Here is a 23,954-nt window from a genome sequence, read left to right as displayed (position 1 = left end):
GACGGGATGTTGTCGTGTGGTGCCAGACGGGATGTTGTCGCACGGTGTGGTGCCAGACGGGATGTTGTCGTGTGGTGCCAGACGGGATGTTGTCGTGTGGTGCCAGACGGGATGTTGTCGTGTGGTGCCAGACGGGATGTTGTCGTGTGGTGCCAGACGGGATGTTGTCGTGTGGTGCCAGACGGGATGTTGTCGTGTGGTGCCAGACGGGATGTTGTCGTGTGGTGCCAGACGGGATGTTGTCGTGTGGTGCCAGACGGGATGTTGTCGTGTGGTGCCAGACGGGATGTTGTCGTGTGGTGCCAGACGGGATGTTGTCGCACGGTGTGGTGCCAGACGGGATGTTGTCGCACGGTGTGGTGCCAGACGTGATGTTGTCGTGTGGTGTGGTGCCAGACGGGATGTTGTCGTGTGGTGCCAGACGGGATGTTGTCGTGTGGTGCCAGACGGGATGTTGTCGTGTGGTGCCAGACGGAATGTTGTCGTGTGGTGCCAGACGGGATGTTGTCGCACGGTGTGGTGCCAGACGTGATGTTGTCGTGTGGTGCCAGACGGAATGTTGTCGTGTGGTGCCAGACGGGATGTTGTCGCACGGTGTGGTGCCAGACGGGATGTTGTCGCACGGTGTGGTGCCAGACGTGATGTTGTCGTGTGGTGTGGTGCCAGACGGGATGTTGTCGTGTGGTGCCAGACGGGATGTTGTCGTGTGGTGCCAGACGGGATGTTGTCGTGTGGTGCCAGACGGGATGTTGTCGTGTGGTGCCAGACGGGATGTTGTCGTGTGGTGCCAGACGGGATGTTGTCGTGTGGTGCCAGACGGGATGTTGTCGTGTGGTGTGGTGCCAGCCTGCGATTGATTGCCTGAACCAGGTTCGGTAACTCCAACCATTCAAACATTTGGCGCAAACAAATGTACGGCGGGGGGTGGTGAGGGAGGGGTGGATGCCGCCCCCTAGAGGGGATCTGTTTTCTATGACGTAGTGTATTCGTCTGATGGCCGGTCGTCTGCTGGGTTTACCCAGGGATAACAGCCCCACCCCGGTAACAGCGTGCATGACGTCAGCACACGCTTTATTACGGTTTTACTGCGTCATGAGTCAGGTGCTTTTAAAGGCCCAATCAAACATTGTGAGATCAGCTATAAATAGCTTTATCACGCGCTTATCTAGCAAATGTTAAAGCTGAAAATTGACTGGTTTAAGGGACATGGCAATGATGTCGGGAAAAGTCACAGAAAAAAAGCTCAAAAATGGTCTTAGAAGTCTTTCGATTTGCTTGTTAAGAAATGTAAAATATTGCGCTTTTATAAATGTTTTAGTAACGTATTTAAAAACGTTAAAGGTATTATGATTTACACTAGTAATCAGACTATCATATTCTAATTTAGTAAAAGCACAATAACATAATTTTCACAGCAGTCTCAAACTATTATTAACATGAATACCGAGTCGAAGAAACAATTCCTTGGTCGGCCATGTCCATCCACATTATGTAATTAACCGAATTAAACCTACACACTTCAGACTCAATAGTTTTACATATTTATATATATATATATATATATATATATACTAGGCATTCTGCCTAGCTTCGCGTAGGTTTACAAACAACTAATGAGTGTTTTAATGATTAATTAATTGGTGTTTGGCTGTTATGTGAAGTGCTTAGGGCCTAAGTTTAAACAGTCTGAGTATTTTCATGTCATGAAAACGTTGGTGTATTCGTAAACTTATAACTCGCAAGGTAATTAGAACTGCAAAGGCTTCATTAATAGTAAAAATCATGTATTATATTAAATTTACTTTTACAATTAATTTTGACAATTTCAGTAAAATAAATAACTAAATGTATAACGAATATTTATTGAAACGAATGCTATACATTGTGATTTTGTTTTTTCTATGAAATAGTATACAAATAATTTTAAAATTACTACTTTAATAAGCTACCTCCCCTGTACATAGACAGAATGACGTATTCTTTGTTTACTTTTTCACAAACAATGTTTTATATAAGAAAATATCGAATCTAGACAAATCTAACGACCCTAGGGTTTTTTTCCGACGCGAATAAAGGGTTTTTGTTCCCTTCAGGGTCGGTCTACGACCTCACAAAATATTAGGGGGATCGTTCGACAGAATTTTTTTTCGTTATGTAGCTCAAATAAGGAGAATTTCACTCGCGGTCATCTTTTAGCCCTCGTCGAGGGCTCTGAGTCGAACCGACAGTTTTTCCATACGGCCTAGCCATTTATCTAGGTGCTTGCAAAAAATTAGCCCGATGTGCAGACCATAAGTGCCCTAAACCCTCTGTTTGTCGTGTGGTGCCAGACTGGATGTTGTCGTGTGGTGTCTGTTTTCCCCATAAAATACAAAGATTATATAAGGAAATACTACTGGTCAGTTTTGACCACTTAACGAAGTTTTCCGAGATATGCCGAGTTTTTTATGACACACCTAGGCGTTCTTCTACCACCTCACAAAATATCAAGGGGGTCGTTCGGCAAAAGTTTTTTCGTTATATACCTCATATAAGGCGCCGGTCAGTCGAGGTCAGTTTTGACCCCCTCTTCCTGAACTTTTCGGCCAACCGGCACGGGCCCTAGTGTTCTATCTACCCAAGGCAGGATCCTGCCAAATTCGACGCGCCCGTGGCGCCGGGAAGTGCCCTATCGGTCACCTGACCACTTTGCTTTATATATATATATATATATATATATATATATATATATATATATATATATATATATATATATATATATATATATATATATATATATATATATATATATATATATATATATATACAACCTATGCAATATTTAAAAAAAAATCATTAAAGTTAATTAATAGTATGTTAATTCCATGCTGACAAGCATTTGTGACTTTTTCCTGCGACTGTTTTCTGTTGTTGTTTTTGTCTCCTATAATCAGGTTAGGTTTATGGTCCAATGCCAACTACATGGAATTAGAAGACCGACTAAGTCAGATACACAGACCTCAGTGCCGATATGAAAAAAAGTATTTTAACAATAGTTTTATTACTCAGCTTACCGTAGTTAACTTGATTAGCCATTTATTCTGAATGAATAATTATTGTGAAGCTTCATGAAAGCACCAATGTATTGAGCCCGCTCAGTCAGCGATACCAAATCAAATCTCTGATGTAAAAAATTGTCTCCAAATTCGAGAGATCGAGGTTTCTATATCTTCTGTCGGAGATCAGTGAAGCGTAAAATCTAAAGCCAGGCTTTGTCATCCGGATGACAGGAATATCAGGCAGCCAATCTCAGAACTGATGGACCGCCCCCCATTTCCAGAATTTTTTTCTGGCCAATGTTATCTGAATAATTGATCGCCAGTTGTCTCCTCCTGGCCAACAACAAACATGGCTGCTATAGGCAGCTCTGGGTTTAGATCACATCAAGTACTTCATCGGTACTTTAGATCACAACAAGTACTTCATCGGTACTTTAGATCACAACAAGTACTTCATCGGTACTTTAGATCACAACAAGTACTTCATCGGAACTTTAGACATAGATCATATCAAGTACTTCATCGGTACTTTAGATCACAACAAGTACTTCATCGGTACTTTAGACATAGATCATATCAAGTACTTCATCGGTACTTTAGACATAGATCATATCAAGTACTTCATCGGTACTTTAGACATAGATCACACCAAGTACTTCATCAGTACTTTAGATCACATCAAGTACTTCATCGGTACTTTAGATCACATCAAGTACTTCATCGGTACTTTAGATCACATCAAGTACTTCATCGGTACTTTAGACATAGATCATATCAAGTACTTCATCGGTACTTTAGACATAGATCATATCAAGTACTTCATCGGTACTTTAGACATAGATCACACCAAGTACTTCATCAGTACTTTAGCTAGATCACATCAAGTACTTCATCGGTACTTTAGATCACATCAAGTACTTCATCGGTACTTTAGATCACATCAAGTACTTCATCGGTACTTTAGACATATATCATAACAAGTACTTCATCGGTACTTTAGACATAGATCACACCAAGTACTTCATCGGTACTTTAGATCACAACAAGTACTTCATCGGTACTTTAGACATAGATCACATCAAGTACTTCATCGGTACTTTAGACATAGATCACATCAAGTACTTCATCGGTACTTAGGACATAGATCACATCAAGTACTTTATCGGTACTTTAGATCACATCAAGTACTTCATCGGTACTTTAGATCACATCAAGTACTTCATCGGTACTTTAGACATAGATCACATCAAGAACTTCATCGGTACTTAAGATCACATCAAGTACTTCATCGGTACTTTAGATCACATCAAGTACTTCATCGGTACTTTAGACATAGATCACATCAAGTACTTCATCGGTACTTTAGATCACATCAAGTACTTCATCGGTACTTTAGATCACATCAAGTACTTCATCGGTACTTTAGATCACATCAAGTACTTCATCGGTACTTTAGATCACATCAAGTACTTCAACGGTACTTTAGATCACATCAAGTACTTCTTCCGTACTTTAGACATAGATTATAAAAAGTATTTCATCCTAACAAAAAGTGTGACTTTTTTTTTTCCCTGGGACTTTTTTTTTCCGTTCACCTATTTTAGCTCAAGGTCCAAGGTGGTAAAATTTAGCTCATAGACCTGGGTGGAATAATTTAACTCATTGAGCAAGGTGGGGTAATTTAGCTCATGGGCCTGGGTGGGATACTTAGCTCGCGTGACCGTGTGGAAAGTTAAGCTCCCTGTGAGCGTCTGATGGAGCTAACTGGCTTAGAATGGGAAGATGGCCCCTAAAGTAGAGCAGGGCCATCTCCTAACGTCGGGCGTCAGTTTCTATTTGCTGTGGCGCCCTCAGCCGGGGAGAAGATCCGCCCCTGGGACGGGCAGAAGACGAGCTCTGGAACTGGGCTCTCAGGCCGGACACGGCGAGATGTCTGGAATGTTTTGGCAGGCTGCACGTCACCGCGTCCAATTTGTTCTTCGCTGGCGTGCTCAAGTGCTCAGACATTTTCTTATTTACATTCTTAGGGCGTACGGTGGTTTTTTACTTGAAAGACGTTCGTAGTGTGTGCATATTTAAAGACAAAGTATTTACATATTTAGTTGTACGTCTTATAGTGACGTATGGAGTGCTTATATCTCTGTCACATTACAGATGAAGTGCTTATAATTTTGTCAGATGACAGATGCAGTGCTTATACCTTTGTCAGATGACAGATGCAGTGCTTATACCTTTGTCAGATGACAGATGCAGTGGTTATATCTCTGACAGATGACAGATGCAGTGGTTATATCTTTGTCAGATGACAGATGAAGTGCTTATACCTTTGTCAGATGACAGATGCAGTGCTTATACCTTTGTCAGATGACAGATGCAGTGGTTATATCTCTGACAGATGACAGATGCAGTGGTTATATCTTTGTCAGATGACAGATGAAGTGCCTATACCTTTGTCAGATGATAGATGACAGATATAGTGGTTATATCTATGTCAGATGACACATGACAGATATAGTGGTTATATCTTTGTCAGATGACAGATGTAGTGGTTATATCTATGTCAGATGACAGATGACATATATTTGTTATATCTATGTCAGATGACAGATGACAGATGTAGTGGTAATATCTTTGACAGATGACAGATATAGTAGTTATATCTCTGACAGACGACAGATGAGCCTAAGTCTAGCAAGATCTGCTGGTCGCGCTACAAGAGAGGTCTGGCGCCCTTAAACAAAGTGGATGGTGGAGATTTTAAAAGCTTTTCCCGCAGGCGGGGGATGGGGGGGGGGGGGAGGGCGGGGGATACTGGAGAGAGTGGGGGATGCAGGGTGGGTCGCGGTGGCTGACAGCCAAAATCCTGGCAGCTCTGCACATGAAGAATGTCAGCTTTCTGGACAAAGCCAGACCCGCTGATGACAATGTCAGCGTAATGCAATCTTTCCATTAGTCGGCCATTGACTGTCAGTCGTACACCTCACTGTCATTAGACCTTTTGTTCGATCCTCGCTCGGTGAGCCAGCTGGCTTGTTGTGTGGGATGGGTGTAGGGTTGGCGGGCTGCAAGATGGGGGGGGGGTGTTGTTGTTGTCATAATGAGAGGTGTTGTTGTTGTCACAATGGGAGGTGTTGTTGTTGTTGTCACAATGGGAGGTGTTGTTGTTGTCACAATGGGAGGTGTTGTTGTTGTTGTCACAATGGGAGGTGTTGTTGTTGTTGTCACAATGGGAGGTGTTGTTTTTGTTGTCACAATGAGAGGTGTTGTTGTTGTCACAATGGGAGGTGTTGTTGTTGTCACAATGGGAGGTGTTGTTGTCACAATGGGAGGTGTTGTTGTTGTCACAATGGGAGGTGTTGTTGTTGTCACGATGGGAGGTGTTGTTTTTGTTGTCACAGTGGGAGGTGTTGTTGTTGTTGTCACAATGGGAGGTGTTGTTGTTGTCACAATGGGAGGTGTTGTTGTTGTCACAATGGGAGGTGTTGTTGTCACAATGGGAGGTGTTGTTGTTGTTGTCACAATGAGAGGTGCTGTTGTCACAATGGGAGGTGTTGTTGTTGTCACAATGGGAGGTGTTGTAGTCACAATGGGAGGTGTTGTTGTTGTTGTCACAATGGGAGGTGTTGTTGTTGTTGTCACAATGAGAGGTGTTGTTGTTGTCACAATGGGAGGTGTTGTAGTCACAATGGGAGGTGTTGTAGTCACAATGGGAGGTGTTGTTGTTGTCACAATGGGAGGTGTTGTTGTTGTCACAATGGGAGGTGTTGTTGTTGTTGTCACAATGGGAGGTGTTGTTGTTGTCACAATGGGAGGTGTTGTTGTTGTCACAATGGGAGGTGTTGTTGTTGTTGTCACAATGGGAGGTGTTGTTGTTGTTGTCACAATGGGAGGTGTTGTTGTTGTCACAATGGGAGGTGTTGTTGTTGTCACATTGGGAGGTGTTGTTTTTGTTGTCACAATGGGAGGTGTTGTTGTTGTTGTCACAATGGGAGGTGTTGTTGTTGTTGTCACAATGAGAGGTGTTGTTGTTGCCACAATGGGAGGTGTTGTTGTTGTCACAATGGGAGGTGTTGTTGTCACAATGGGAGGTGTTGTTGTTGTTGTCACAATGGGAGGTGTTGTTGTTGTCACAATGGGAGGTGTTGTTGTTGTCACAATGGGAGGTGTTGTTGTTGTCACAATGGGAGGTGTTGTTGTCACAATGGGAGGTGTTGTTGTTGTCACAATGAGAGGTGCTGTTGTCAAAATGGGAGGTGTTGTTGTTGTTGTCACAATGGGAGGTGTTGTAGTCACAATGGGAGGTGTTGTTGTTGTTGTCACAATGGGAGGTGTTGTTGTTGTTGTCACAATGAGAGGTGTTGTTGTTGTCACAATGGGAGGTGTTGTTGTTGTCACAATGGGAGGTGTTGTTGTCACGATGGGAGGTGTTGTTTTTGTTGTCACAGTGGGAGGTGTTGTTGTTGTTGTCACAATGGGAGGTGTTGTTGTTGTCACAATGGGAGGTGTTGTTGTTGTTGTCACAGTGGGAGGTGTTGTTGTTGTTGTCACAATGGGAGGTGTTGTTGTTGTTGTCACAATGAGAGGTGTTGTTGTTGTCACAATGGGAGGTGTTGTAGTCACAATGGGAGGTGTTGTAGTCACAATGGGAGGTGTTGTTGTTGTCACAATGGGAGGTGTTGTTGTTGTCACAATGGGAGGTGTTGTTGTTGTTGTCACAGTGGGAGGTGTTGTTGTTGTTGTCACAATGGGAGGTGTTGTTGTTGTTGTCACAATGGGAGGTGTTGTTGTTGTTGTCACAATGGGAGGTGTTGTTGTTGTCACAATGGGAGGTGTTGTTGTTGTCACAATGGGAGGTGTTGTTGTTGTTGTCACAATGGGAGGTGTTGTTGTTGTTGTCACAATGGGAGGTGTTGTTGTTGTCACAATGGGAGGTGTTGTTGTTGTCACAATGGGAGGTGTTGTTGTCACAATGGGAGGTGTTGTTGTTGTTGTCACAATGGGAGGTGTTGTTGTCACAATGGGAGGTGTTGTTGTTGTCACAATGGGAGGTGTTGTTGTTGTCACAATGGGAGGTGTTGTTGTCACAATGGGAGGTGTTGTTATTGTCACAATGAGAGGTGCTGTTGTCACAATGGGAGGTGTTGTTGTTGTCACAATGGGAGGTGTTGTAGTCACAATGGGAGGTGTTGTTGTTGTTGTAACAATGGGAGGTGTTGTTGTTGTTGTCACAATGAGAGGTGTTGTTGTTGTCACAATGGGAGGTGTTGTTGTTTTTGACACAATGGGAGGTGTTGTTGTTGTCACAATGGGAGGTGTTGTTGTTGTTGTCACAGTGGGAGGTGTTGTTGTTGTTGTCACAATGGGAGGTGTTGTTGTTGTTGTCACAATGAGAGGTGTTGTTGTTGTTGTCACAATGGGAGGTGTTGTAGTCACAATGGGAGGTGTTGTAGTCACAATGGGAGGTGTTGTTGTTGTCACAATGGGAGGTGTTGTTGTTGTCACAATGGGAGGTGTTGTTGTTGTTGTCACAATGGGAAGTGTTGTTGTTGTCACAATGGGAGGTGTTTTTGTTGTTGTCACAATGGGAGGTGTTGTTGTCACAATGGGAGGTGTTGTTGTTGTTGTAACAATGGGAGCTGTTGTTGTTGTTGTCACAATGAGAGGTGTTGTTGTTGTCACAATGGGAGGTGTTGTTGTTGTCACAATGGGAGGTGTTGTTGTCACGATGGGAGGTGTTGTTTTTGTTGTCACAGTGGGAGGTGTTGTTGTTTTTGACACAATGGGAGGTGTTGTTGTTGTCACAATGGGAGGTGTTGTTGTTGTTGTCACAGTGGGAGGTGTTGTTGTTGTTGTCACAATGGGAGGTGTTGTTGTTGTTGTCACAATGAGAGGTGTTGTTGTCACAATGGGAGGTGTTGTAGTCACAATGGGAGGTGTTGTTGTTGTCACAATGGGAGGTGTTGTTGTTGTCACAATGGGAGGTGTTGTTGTTGTTGTCACAATGGGAGGTGTTGTTGTTGTCACAATGGGAGGTGTTTTTGTTGTTGTCACAATGGGAGGTGTTGTTGTCACAATGGGAGGTGTTGTTGTTGTAACAATGGGAGGTGTTGTTGTTGTTGTCACAATGGGAGGTGTTGTTGTTGTCACAATGGGAGGTGTTGTTGTTGTTGTCACAATGGGAGGTGTTGTTGTCACAATGGGAGGTGTTGTTGTTGTAACAATGGGAGGTGTTGTCGTTGTTGTCACAATGGGAGGTGTTGTTGTTGTCACAATGGGAGGTGTTGTTTTTGTTGTCACAATGGGAGGTGTTGTTGTTGTTGTTGTCACAATGGGAGGTGCTGTTGTTGTTGTCACAATGGGAGGTGTTGTTGTTGTTGTTGTCACAATGGGAGGTGCTGTTGTTGTTGTCACAATGGGAGGTGTTGTTGTTGTCACAATGGGAGGTGTTGTTGTCACAATGGGAGGTGTTGTTGTTGTCACAATAGGAGGTGTTGTTGTTGTTGTCGTCACAATGGGAGGTGTTGTTGTTGTCACAATGGGAGGTGTTGTTGTCACAATGGGAGGTGTTGACGACTGTGCTTAAACACAAAAATAACTTACAATGTAGTTCTGAAACCCGCACCAACATTAGAATGATGCCAATAAAAATATAAAGAGAATAAAAGGAAGACTAAGCTGAAATATTAAGGCTGTGTGTAAAGACAGACATAAAAGTACAACGATAAGGCCGAAGACAGAAAATAGACAGACATAGGAGAAACAGAGAGAGACAAGAGACAGATAAAAGAGAAACAGAAACAGAGAAAGACAAACCAAACAAAACAAAAAGCCCATACAAGAGAGAGAGAGACAGAGAGAGAGAGAGAGAGAGAGACAGAGAGACACATTAGCAAAAGGTCTGAAACTGGGCAAAGTTTACCCCATTTGTTTGATGCTACTTCAGATTGTAGAGCGACAGTTGCCGTCGTTTTAGACCCGTGTTTACTTTGATGAAATATTTCATGGCAAAATATTGGTGGAGGGAGGGATATGGTGAGGGAGGAGTGGGGGGGGGGGTATGGTGAGGGGGGAGTGGTGGATATGGTGAGGGGGGATGCACTGACGTTTTGGAGGATTAGATTATTTGATCTCCAGTCGAATGTTTGCGTGTAACTGCAACAAAAGATAGAGGAAGATGGTGACCGGTGCCATCTTTAGTACATTTACATCTTGTCATGTCGTCACTACATACAGCAATGTGTTTGGTGGCAGAAGTTAAGACGAAAGTGTTGACCTAATTGATTCTCTCTCCCTGAGAAAAATGTTGACCAATTTGCTATCTTCTCCCTAAGAGAAAGTGTGTTGACCAATTTGCTATCTTCTCCCTAAGAGAAAGTGTTGACCAATTTGCTATCTTCTCCCTAAGAGAAAGTGTTGACCAATTTGAAATCTACTCCCTAAAAGAAGGAATTGACCAATTAGCTATCTTCTCCCTAAGAGAAAGTGTGTTGACCGATTTGCTATCTTCTCCCTAAGAGAAAGTGTTGACCAATTTGACATCTTCTCCCTAAGAGAAAGTGTGTTGACCGATTTGCTATCTTCTCCCTAAGAGAAAGTGTTGACCAATTTGATTTCTTCTTACTAAGAGAAAGTGTTGACCGATTTGCTATCTTCTCCCGATGAGAAAGTGTTGACCAATTTGCTATCTTCTCCCTAAGAGAAAGTGTGTTGACCAATTTGATTTCTTCTCCCTAAGAGAAAGTGTTGACCAATTTGATTTCTTCTCCCTAAGAGAAAGTGTTGACCAATTTGATTTCTTCTTACTAAGAGAAAGTGTTGACCGATTTGCTATCTTCTCCCTAAGAGAAAGTGTTGACCAATTTGCTATCTTCTCCCTAAGAGAAAGTGTGTTGACCAATTTGATTTCTTCTCCCTAAGAGAAAGTGTTGACCAATTTGATTTCTTCTTACTAAGAGAAAGTGTGTTGACCGATTTGCTATCTTCTCCCTAAGAGAAAGTGTTGACCAATTTGACATCTTCTCCCTAAGAGAAGGAATTGACCAAACGGACAGCAGGAGCCATAGACTGGCAATAGAGTGGAAGATATCGGAGCGGGGCAGACAATCAACCAATTTGCGAGCCGAATTGTTGGAACTTGATCTGTGTCAACAGAGTTGCGGGTCTTTTGTTACACACGTCAGAGTAAGACACGTGACGTCACACCCCGTGACGAGCAGTCGTTCACAGAATTGTGTGACCTGTCACAAAGATTGTGTAAACAATGGCTGTAGCCAGAGGTTGTGTCAGAGATTGTGTCAGAGATTGTGTCAGAGATTGTGTCAGAGGTTGTGTCAGAAATTGTGTCAGAGATTGTGTCAGAGATTGTGTCAGAGATTGTGTCAGAGGTTGTGCAAGAGATTGTGTCAGAGATTGTGTCAGAGATTGTGTCAGAGATTGTATCAGAGTTTGTGTCAGAGATTGTGTCAGAGATTGTGTTAGAGATTGTGTCAGAGATTGCGTCAGAGATTGTGCAAACAATGGCTGTAGTCAGAGATTGTATTAGAGATTGTGTCAGAGATTGTGTCAGAGATTGTGTCAGAGATTGTGTCAGAGATTGTGTCAGAGATTGTGTCAAAGATTGTGCAAGAGATTGTGTCAGAGATTGTGCAAACAATGGCTGTAGTCAAAGATTGTGTCAGAGATTGTGTCAGAGATTGTGTCAGAGATTGTGTCAGAGATTGTGTCAGAGATTGTGTCAGAGGTTGTGTCAGAGATTGTGTCAGATATTGTGTCAGAGATTGCATCAGAGATTGTGTAAACAATGGCTGTAGTCAGAGATTGTGTTAGAGATTGTGTCAGAGATTGTGTCAGAGATTGCGTCAGAGATTGTGTCAGAGGTTGTGTCAGAGATTGTGTCAGAGATTGTGTCAGAGATTGTGTCAGAGGTTGTGTCAGAGATTGCGCAAACAATGGCTGTAGTCAGAGATTGTGTCAGAGATTGTGTCAGAGGTTGTGTCAGAGATTGTGTCAGAGATTGTGTCAGAGATTTTGTCAGAGATTGTGCAAACAATGGCTGTAGTCAGAGATTGTGTCAGAGATTGTGTCAGAGATTGTGCAAACAATGGCTGTAGTCAGAAATTGTGTCAGAGATTGTGTCAGCGATTGTGTCATAGATTGTGTCATAGATTGTGTCAGAGATTGTGTCAGAGATTGTGTCAGAGATTGTGCAAGAGATTGTGTCAGAGATTGTACAAACAATGGCTGTAGTCAAAGATTGTGTCAGAGATTGTGTCAGAGATTGTGTCAGAGATTGTGTCAGAGGTTGTGTCAGAGATTGTGTCAGAGATTGTGTCAGAGATTGCATCAGAGATTGTGCAAACAATGGCTGTAGTCAGAGATTGTGTTAGAGATTGTGTCAGATAATGTGTCAGAGATTGCGTCAGAGATTGTGTCAGAGGTTGTGTCAGAGATAGTGTCAGAGATTGTGTCAGAGATTGTGTTAGAGATTGTGTCAGAGGTTGTGTCAGAGATTGTGCAAACAATGGCTGTAGTCAGAGATTGTGTCAGAGATTGTGTCAGAGGTTGTGTCAGAGATTGTGTCAGAGATTGTGTCAGAGATTTTGTCAGAGATTGTGCAAACAATGGCTGTAGTCAGAGATTGTGTCAGAGATTGTGTCAGATATTGTGCAAACAATGGCTGTAGCCAGAGATTGTGTCAGAGATTGTGCAAACAATGGCTGTAGTCAGAGATTGTGTTAGAGATTGTGTCAGAGATTGTGTCAGAGATTTTGTCAGAGATTGTGCAAACAATGGCTGTAGTCAGAGATTGTGTCAGAGATTGTGTCAGAGATTGTGCAAACAATGGCTGTAGTCAGAAATTGTGTTAGAGATTGTGTCAGAGATTGTGTCAGAGATTGTGTCAGAGATTGTGTCAGAGATTGTGTCAGAGATTGTGCAAGAGATTGTGTCAGAGATTGTACAAACAATGGCTGTAGTCAAAGATTGTGTCAGAGATTGTGTCAGAGATTGTGTCAGAGATTGTGTCAGAGATTGTGTCAGAGGTTGTGTCAGAGATTGTGTCAGAGATTGTGTCAGAGATTGCATCAGAGATTGTGCAAACAATGGCTGTAGTCAGAGATTGTGTTAGAGATTGTGTCAGATAATGTGTCAGAGATTGCGTCAGAGATTGTGTCAGAGGTTGTGTCAGAGATTGTGTCAGAGATTGTGTCAGAGATTGTGTTAGAGATTGTGTCAGAGGTTGTGTCAGAGATTGTGCAAACAATGGCTGTAGTCAGAGATTGTGTCAGAGATTGTGTCAGAGATTGTTTCAGAGGTTGTGTCAGAGATTGTGTCAGAGATTGTGTCAGAGATTGTGTTAGAGATTGTGTCAGAGGTTGTGTCAGAGATTGTGCAAACAATGGCTGTAGTCAGAGATTGTGTCAGAGATTGTGTCAGAGGTTGTGTCAGAGATTGTGTCAGAGATTGTGTCAGAGATTTTGTCAGAGATTGTGCAAACAATGGCTGTAGTCAGAGATTGTGTCAGAGATTGTGTCAGATATTGTGCAAACAATGGCTGTAGTCAGAGATTGTGTCAGAGATTGTGCAAACAATGGCTGTAGTCAGAGATTGTGTTAGAGATTGTGTCAGAGATTGTGTCAGAGATTGTGTCAGAGATTGTGCAAACAATGGCTGTAGTCAGAGATTGTGTCAGAGATTGTGTCAGAGATTGTGCCAGAGATTGTGTCAGAGATTGTGCAAACAATGGCTGTAGTCAGAGATTGTGTCAGAGATTGTGTCAGAGATTGTGTCAGAGATTGTGCAAACAATGGCTGTAGTCAGAGATTGTGTCAGAGATTGTGTCAGAGATTGTGCCAGAGATTGTGTCAGAGATTGTGCAAACAATGGCTGTAGTCAGAGATTGTGTCAGAGATTGTGTCAGAGATTGTGTCAGAGATTGTGCAAACAATGGCTGTAGTCAGAGATTGTGAAATAAAGAAATCGATATTTATTGATCCGAGCTGTCTTTAACAACATCTGGCATTGCATCAGTGACGTAGTTGATCGAATCTTTCAATTTTGCTCTTTGACCTTTTGCTTGCCTGCAAGATGGCGGCTACACGAGCTCACAAGATGGCGCCGACACTTTCTCATCCAGGACTAAAGACAAGTTTTATTCTGTCACTCAGTGAAAGTCTGTCAGTAAATGTGGCAGACACTGTCAGTGTGTCAGTAAATGTGGCAGACACTGTCAGTGTGTCAGTAAATGTGGCAGACACTGTCAGTGTGTCAGTAAATGTGGCAGACACTGTCAGTGTGTGAGTAAATGTGGCAGACACCACCAGTGTGTCAGTAAACCTGACATACACCTACAGACCAGTTTGTTACTAAATGTAACAGACACCTTCTATGTGTCACTCAATCCGATAGTCTGATTAAATTCTGAAAACCTCGAGTCGTTAAATTGACGAAACAGCCGATACTTGTCTATTGAAGAAGATTCAAGTTTGTCTGGAGTTAGGGATTTGTCTAGTTTGTCTGGAGTTAGGGATGTGTCCAGTTTGTCTAGAGTTAGGGATTTGTCCAGTTTGGTTGGAGTTAGGGATTTGTCCACTTTGTCCATTTAGGGATTTGTCCAGTTTGTCTTTAGTTAGGGATTTGTCCAGTTTGTCCAGTTGGAGATTTGTCCAGTTTGTCTTTAGTTAGGGATTTGTCCACTTTGTCCATTTAGGGATTTGTCCAGTTTGTCTTTAGTTAGGGATTTGTCCAGTTTGTCCAGTTGGAGATTTGTCCAGTTTATCTTTAGTTAGGGATTCGTCTGAGCAGTTGATGTACTGTAGGAGATGTTCTTGCTAGGAACTTTGCCCTAGAGACCCCCGCCCAGCATTGAATCAAGAGGGGCTGCACCAGGGACTCGACGGACGGGAAATTAGCTGTGTTGTTTGGCAAACTCATTTGTAAACAAAGAAATTATGACGTCACCATGCTCAAATGAAGCTATTTTAACAAAAAACCTTTCAGCGGGTAAAAAAAAAAATTAGAGCTAAAAATATTCATTAATTAGAGCTAACAAATACTAATTAATAGAATTCGCCATCTTGATTAGCAAATGGATTATTGAAGTCTTGTCCACAACATTTGAACAACTCAAGAATGGCTGATTCAGGTTTTTGTAGGACCTAAGGTTGGCTGATTCAGGTTTGTGTAGGACCTAAAGTTGGCTGATTCAGGTTTGTGTAGGACCTAAGGTTGGCTGATTCAGGTTTGTGTGGGACCTAAGGTTGGCTGATTCAGGTTTGTGTAGGACCTTAGGTTGGCTGATTCAGGTTTGTGTAGGACCTAAGGTTGGCTGTCAAGTACCATAATTTGTAGGCCCCAGTACCATGACCACAAAGTTTACTCACCAAGTACCACTGCTTGTCAAAGTCCGGATCATTGGGCAGCTGAGGTTTGGCCTTGAGACTGATGTGCTGCTTGTTGGTGGTCAGAACTTTCTCGGCGTCCTTGTAGCCTCGCTTGACCCTCACGTAGCCCGACTGCTGGAAGGCTGAGCGTACCTGCACACAAAAGGTAGCCATTAGCTACATCTTCAAACAAAAGGTAGCCATTAGCTACATCTTCAAACAAAAGGTAGCCATTAGCTACATCTTCAAACAAAAGGTAGCCATTAGCTACATCTTCAAACAAAAGGTAGCCATTAGCTACATCTTCAAACAAAAGGTAGCCATTAGCTACATCTTCAAACAAAAGGTAGCCATTAGCTACATCTTCAAACAAAAGGTAGCCATTAGCTACATCTTCAAACAAAAGGTAGCCATTAGCTACATCTTCAAACAAAAGGTAGCCATTAGCTACATCTTCAAACAAAAGGTAGCCATTAGCTACATCTTCAAACAAAAGGTAGCCATTAGCTACATCTTCAAACAAAAGGTAGCCATTAGCTACATCTTCACACAAAAGGTAGCCATTAGCTACTTTTTCAAATCATGACTGACTGACACTCCTAGTTTGGTAGTTTTAAATGACTTAGGTAGGTTCTAGTGATTAATGAAAGGCCTCTAAAGGTCTCTCCATTGTTTTAGTCTAGCGTTTTAGTTGTTAGTGAAAGATCTCTCTCTAGGGTTCATGGCATGTCCCTAATTACGGGATGTCTTTTTTCACCCGCCATCTACCACTAGAACATCTCTACTACTGAGGTCACATCACCACTAGAACATCTATACTGCTGAGGTAACATCACCACTAGAACATCTCTACTACTGAGGTCACATCACCACTAGAACATCTCTACTACTGAGGTCACATCACCACTAGAACATCTCTACTACTGAGGTCACATCACCACTAGAACATCTCTACTACTGAGGTCACATCACCACTAGAACATCTCTACTACTGAGGTCACATTACCACTAGAACATCTCTACTACTGAGGTCACATCACCACTAGAACATCTCTACTACTGAGGTCACATCACCACTAGAACATCTCTACTACTGAGGTCACATCACCACTAGAACATCTCTACTACTGAGGTCACATCACCACTAGAACATCTCTACTACTGAGGTCACATCACCACTAGAACATCTCTACTACTGAGGTCACATCACCACTAGAACATCTCTACTACTGAGGTCACATCACCACTAGAACATCTCTACTACTGAGGTCACATTACCACTAGAACATCTCTACTACTGAGGTCACATCACCACTAGAACATCTCTACTACTGAGGTCACATCACCACTAGAACATCTCTACTACTGAGGTCACATCACCACTAGAACATCTCTACTACTGAGGTCACATCACCACTAGAACATCTCTACTACTGAGGTCACATCACCACTAGAACATCTCTACTACTGAGGTCACATCACCACTAGAACATCTCTACTACTGAGGTCACATCACCACTAGAACATCTCTACTACTGAGGTCACATCACCACTAGAACATCTCTACTACTGAGGTCACATCACCACTAGAACATCTCTACTACTGAGGTCACATCACCACTAGAACATCTCTACTACTGAGGTAACCTCCTTTACTACTGGACAGAAGTAGAGGATCCAAGTCTTCACGAACATGCACTGGATGTGATCTAAAAATAGAATCAATTAAATATCTTGTGTCGAGTTGCTATCAATATGCTGACAAGTCTGTTCGATGCACATTAGAGGAAATGCCATCGATCTGATGCACTCTCTTGTCATACTGCACGATAGACGCCAGCACACACACACACACACACACACACACACACGCACACACACACACACACACTCTCTCGTCATACTGCACGATAGACGCCAGCACACACACACACACACACACACACACACACGCACACACACACACACACACACACACTCTCTTGTCATACTGCACGATAGACGCCAGCACACACACACACACACACACACACACACACGCACACACACACACACACACTCTCTCGTCATACTGCACGATAGACGCCAGCATAGCCCACACACTAAACGTGACAGATGCACAAACCCTACACACAGCCACACAATCATATCATAAACCCACACAAACCCCACACAAACCCCACACACAGCCACACAATCATATCATAAACCCACACAAACCCCACACAAACCCCACACAAACCCCACACACAGCCACACAATCATATCATAAACCCACACAAACCCCACACAAACCCCACACACAGCCACACAATCATATCATAAACCCACACAAACCCCACACAAACCCCACACACAGCCACACAATCACATCATAAACCCACACAAACCCCACACAAACCCCACACACAGCCACACAATCACATCATAAACCCACACAAACCCCACACAAACCCCACACAAACCCCAAACAAACCCCACATGGACCGAAAACACCCCCCCACACACACACAAAACAAACCCCACACAAACCAAAAACAAACCCCACATTGTCCTAGATCAAACCCCACTTTATTCATGCTCCAACTGCCACCCCCCCCCCCCCACACACACAAAGTAACACGAAACTCGGTATATCCCTCACACGACCGCCAAAAAACCAAGCAGGAAGATCGTCCTATTAATTTAAACCGACGTGAGGAACTGCACTCTCACAACCAGTGAACACACATTTAAATCTGGCCTAACCTTTAGCTAAATCTGGCCAAACTTTTAGCTAAATCAGGCCAAACTTTTATCTAAATCTGGCCAAACTTTTAGCTAAATCTGGCTCAACTGTTAGCTAAATCTGGCCAAACTTTTAGCTAAATCTGGCCAAACTTTTAGCTAAATCTGGCCAAAGTTTTAGCTAAATCTGGCCAAACTTTTAGCTAAATCTGGCCAAACTTGTAGCTAAATCTGTACAAACTTTTAGCTAAATCTGGCAAAACTTTTAGATAATCAGGCCAGACTTTTATCTAAATCTGGCTCAACTTTTAGCTAAATCTGGCCAAACTTTTAGCTAAATCTGGACAAACGTTTAGCTATCTACACATATTTAAATCTGGCCACACTGGTGTTGTTTTACAAATTCAAACTTTGGGTATTGATTACAGAATGAGTAGGAGGCAGAGAGAAGGGTGGGGGTGGAGGGTCCAGAAGATCAATCATGATTTGCTAATTGACACTCCAGTTTTCCCAAATGTTAAATCATTCTCACGGCGCACGAGTGGCTGTGTTGGAGACTTTCATAGAGCCGCGGGAACATTGGCAGGGAACATTGGCAGGGAACATTGACAGGGAACATTGACATGGAACATTGACAGGGAACATTGACAGGAAACATTGACAGGAACATTGACAGGGAAATTTGGCAAGGAACATTGGCAGGGAACATGGGCAGGGTAAATTCGACAGGGCACAAACAGGGGACTTTGGCAGGGAACATTTCCAGGGAACTTTGACAGGGAACATTGACAGGGAACATTGATAGGGAGCACTGACAGGGAACTTTGACATGGAACTTTAGCGGGGATCATTGTTATGGGAAGTTGACAAGGAACATTGATAGGGAACATTGGCAGGGAATACTGACACAGAACATTGACTGGGGAAAGCTCACTGGGAACATTGGCAGGGAACATTAGCAGGGAACATTGACAGGGAACATTGACAGAGAATACTGACAAAGAACATTGACAGAGGAAAGTTTACAGGGAACATTGACAGGGAAGATTAGCAGGGAATACTGGCAGGGAAGATTGGCAGGGAAAGTTGACATGGAACGCTAGCTCCCGTCCCCAACCGCTAGCCCCGTCCCCACCCGCTAGCCCCGTCCCCACCCGCTAGCCCCGTCCCCACCCGCTAGCCCCGTCCCCACCCGCTAGCCCCCATCCACTCGCTAGCGCCCCCCCCCCCCATGTAGTCACGCTAGTATCAACGATCTGGTCAAAATTTAAATCTCTGGCTCACTATGGTGTGGCTCTCATTAAGTCTCGCATTACCTCCCTTAATCGTACACGCATTAGTCTAGCATTACTTCCCTTAACCTTACACGCATTAGTCTAGCATTACTTCCCTTAACTTTACAAGCATTAACTAACATTACCTCCCATAACCTTACACGCAATAACTCGCATTACCTCCCTTAACTTTACACACATTAACTCGCATTACTTCCCCTAACCTTACACGCATTAACTCGCATTACTTCCCTTAACTTTACAAGCATAACCTCGCATTACCTCCCTTAACTTTACAAGCATTACCTCGCATTACGTCCCTTAACTTTACACACATTAACTCGCATTACCTCCCTTAACCTTACACGCATTAACTCGGATTACCTCCCTTAACTTTACACACATTAACTCGCATTACCTCCCTTAACCTCAGCAGCAGACCATACTTCCCCACAAGGCGCCCGAAGATTAGCAGTTACCCGAGTGAAATCAACTCCTGGACATTTGATCGCTTCAGGTTCAGTACGCTAGTGGTTTGGTCGACACACGACTGAAAGTTTGGTCGACACACGACTGAAAGTTTGGTCGACTAGTCGTTTGGTCGACACACGACTGAAAGTTTGGTCGATACACGACTGAAAGTTTGGTCGACACACGACTGAAAGTTTGGTCGACACACGACTGAAAGTTTGGTCGACACACGACTGAGAGTTTGGCCGACTAGTCGTTTGGTCGACACACGACTGAAAGTTTGGTCGATACACGACTGAAAGTTTGGTCGATACACGACTGAAAGTTAGGTCGATACACGACTGAAAGTTTGGCCGATACACGACTGAGCGTCACGAGTCAGTGTCACGAGTCAGTGCCACGAGTCAGTCTCACAATAAAAATGCGACTAGATCATGTGTTGAGGACATATTAACGTGTGAGTCGTTTGACGCGTGCTTCACTCACCTCACGTCAACAGATGCACGTGCGTTAGACAAACTCACACAATGTGCACGAGACACAAACATCCCCAAGAAAATCCTCACCCGTCATTCATGTCACTGTGTCTGATAACTGACAACATTCGTGACATTAGCTGTGACATTTGTGTAAACACGGAAAGAAATGCCACTAGTAAAGTTCCACCAGTGAAATACAATATCCCAGTTTTGGTTTCAGAAATAGCAAACGGATTTCCCCAAAAAACTCGAGCGGAAAAAAGTCATGAGACAAAATATCACGGAAAATAGAATCGAGGACAATTTGTGAAGTGTGGATGTACTTGATCATTTGAACATTTTTCTCGTTAGAAAATGTATCCAAATGTGTATAAACTTTATAGCTCCCATTTTCGTAGTGAATGGTTATGTATAAATTAATTGTAATGGCTTAAACTAATTGGATTAAAAATTAGAGATTTCTGGCGTTTTATCTTAATCGAAATAGTCATTAACGAAATCGTTCCATGAGAAATAGGTCAAAATTAGGTTACGTGATTTGAACTCAAACCCAGGTCACTGTGACCTAAGTAAAAGCTTTTAAAATAGCAACATAGATCAATTGTGTTTTAAAATGTTCAGCATCCAATCCTGAGCAGGGAAATAAATTACCTGGGCCGTTATTAATTGAAGGTGACGGGTAAATGGAACGACGGGAGGGGGGGGGGGGGGCTTAAAATAAACTTTTTCTAAAAGAGTGTCTGCTCTCTGATGCTAAGTCTCCATCTGTATACATTTATGGTGTAACATGATTGTAGTTTGTTATATGGCTATAACATGATTATATTTATTGTGGATATAACATGATTATATTTATGAGGGTGTGACATGATTAAATTTTTTGTATGAGTATAACAAGATTATATTTTGTTCTGCGGATGTAACAAAATTATATTTTGTTCTGCGGATGTAGCATGTTAATATTTATGTGGGTGCAACATAATTACATATTTGTATAGACAGCTGTGAGGAATCGATATTGTCCACATTTTTAGCACAGCACGCAATATAACCGTCAGGCTATTTTTAAAAGACATCACTTTTTTCCTCACTCTACTACACCGCTGATTATTGCGTGTGGCACACACCTTATTATGTCAGTTATTGTGTATGTACTCACCTTAGGGTGTGCACGTGGTGTGTGCTATCCACCTTATGTACAGCTAGCGTGTGTGTACTCACATTGTACGTGCAGCTGTCGTGTGTGTACTCACATTGTACGTGCAGCTGTCGTGTGTGTACTCACATTGTACGTGCAGCTGTCGTGTGTGTACTCACATTGTACGTGCAGCTGTCGTGTGTGTACTCACATTGTACGTGCAGCTGTCGTGTGTGTACTCACATTGTACGTGCAGCTGTCGTGTGTGTACTCACCTTAGGATGTACACGCAGCTGTCGTGTGTGTACTCACCTTGTACGTGCATATGTCGTGTGTGTACTCACATTGTACGTGCAGCTGTCGTGTGTGTACTCACATTGTACGTGCAGCTGTCGTGTGTGTACTCACATTGTACGTGCAGCTGTCGTGTGTGTACTCACCTTGTACGTGCATATGTCGTGTGTGTACTCACCTTAGGATGCACACGCAGCTGTCGTGTGTGTGGTATACTTCGCTTGGTCCTGGCGTGTGGTACTCCGTGATGGATGAAATGGAACTCACTGGCTGACCCAAGGACCTGACGATCAAAGAAAATAAAAACAGTTGAAAGCTGGAACTCTTGGTACCTGGCCTATGTGATTTACTTATTTGTTCATGGAGGCGGAGGTGTCTCCTAAGTTAACATTTGATGTCACTGTCCCATAAGTTAACATTTGATGTCGCTGTCCCCTATCTTGTGTGTTTGTTCAGATAGCGCTTTAAGATAGCATAGATGTCTAGCATTGACGTTAAGATGGATGTGTTAGTAGATATGTCTAGCATTGAGGTTCATGAATCGATTGAAATAGTGGCACTGACGGACGAGCCTATCATGGCAGGTGGGTTGAGGGACCAATATCGGCCAACCTTGGCTAAAGTGGAGGGAACAGTATCGGCCAACCTTGGCTAAAGTGGAGGGAACAAAATGCACTTTCTACCAAACAACATTCAGTCTACCGTGTCTTATCTAGTTTGGTGCATATTCTGTAAACACGGGTACTAGATAAAGTAGAGATGACTGCATATTCTGTAAACACGGGCACTAGATAAAGTAGAGATGACTGCATATTCTGTAAACACGGGTACTAGATAAAGTAGAGATGACTGCATATTCTGTAAACACGGGCACTAGATAAAGTAGAGATGACTGCATATTCTGTAAACACGGGTACTAGATAAAGTAGAGATGACTGCATATTCTGTAAACACGGGCACTAGATAAAGTAGAAATGACAGCATATTCTGTAAACACGGGCACTAGATAAAGTAGAGATGACTGCATATTCTGTAAACACGGGCACTAGATAAAGTAGAGATGACTGCATATTCTGTAAACACGGGCACTAGATAAAGTAGAGATGACTGCATATTCTGTAAACATGGGCACTACATAAAGTAGAAATGACAGCATATTCTGTAAACACGGGCACTAGATAAAGTAGAGATGACTGCATATTCTGTAAACACGGGCACTAGATAAAGTAGAGATGACTGCATATTCTGTAAACACGGGCACTAGATAAAGTAGAGATGACTGCATATTCTGTAAACACGGGCACTAGATAAAGTAGAGATGACTGCATATTCTGTAAACACGGGCACTAGATAAAGTAGAAATGACAGCATATTCTGTAAACACGGGCACTAGATAAAGTAGAGATGACTGCATATTCTGTAAACACGGGCACTAGATAAAGTAGAGATGACTGCATATTCTGTAAACACGGGCACTAGATAAAGTAGAGATGACAGCATATTCTGTAAACACGGGCACTAGATAAAGTAGAAATGACAGCATATTCTGTAAACATGGGCACTAGATAAAGTAGAGATGACTGCATATTCTGTAAACACGGGCACTAGATAAAGTAGAGATGACTGCATATTCTGTAAACACGGGCACTAGATAAAGTAGAGATGACTGCATATTCTGTAAACACGGGCACTAGATAAAGTAGAGATGACTGCATATTCTGTAAACACGGGCACTAGATAAAGTAGAAATGACAGCATATTCTGTAAACACGGGCACTAGATAAAGTAGAGATGACAGCATATTCTGTAAACACGGGCACTAGATAAAGTAGAGATGACTGCATATTCTGTAAACACGGGCACTAGATAAAGTAGAGATGACTGCATATTCTGTAAACACGGGCACTAGATAAAGTAGAAATGACAGCATATTCTGTAAATACGGGCACTAGATAAAGTAGAGATGACTGCATATTCTGTAAACACGGGCACTAGATAAAGTAGAGATGACAGCATATTCTATAAACACGGGCACTAGATAAAGTAGAGATGACTGCATATTCTGTAAACACGGGCACTAGATAAAGTAGAAATGACAGCATATTCTGTAAACACGGGCACTAGATAAAGTAGAGATGACTGCATATTCTGTA

General features: G+C 42.7%; 1 protein-coding gene across 2 annotated transcripts in view; it reads right to left on the bottom strand.

Moving 5' to 3' along the window:
* The window catches only part of LOC131935536 (neuroendocrine convertase 2), a 71,679-nt gene that overhangs the window by 19,212 nt on the left and 28,513 nt on the right, over window positions 1-23,954 (bottom strand). For both annotated transcript variants that reach the window (XM_059291965.1, XM_059291966.1), the window contains exons 2-3: window positions 21,980-22,084; window positions 15,419-15,571 (exon numbers count right to left, since the gene is read on the bottom strand). In XM_059291965.1, coding sequence (XP_059147948.1) covers window positions 15,419-15,571; window positions 21,980-22,084 — 258 coding nt within the window. The remainder of the gene's footprint in view (window positions 1-15,418; window positions 15,572-21,979; window positions 22,085-23,954) is intronic.

Source organism: Physella acuta, unplaced genomic scaffold, assembly GCF_028476545.2.
Source record: "Physella acuta isolate Inbredline_101_S28 unplaced genomic scaffold, ASM2847654v3 ptg000148l, whole genome shotgun sequence".
NCBI classification, from domain to species: domain Eukaryota; kingdom Metazoa; phylum Mollusca; class Gastropoda; family Physidae; genus Physella; species Physella acuta.
Note: the sequence above shows the minus strand (reverse complement) of the source record. Positions and strands in the feature narration are given on the sequence as shown.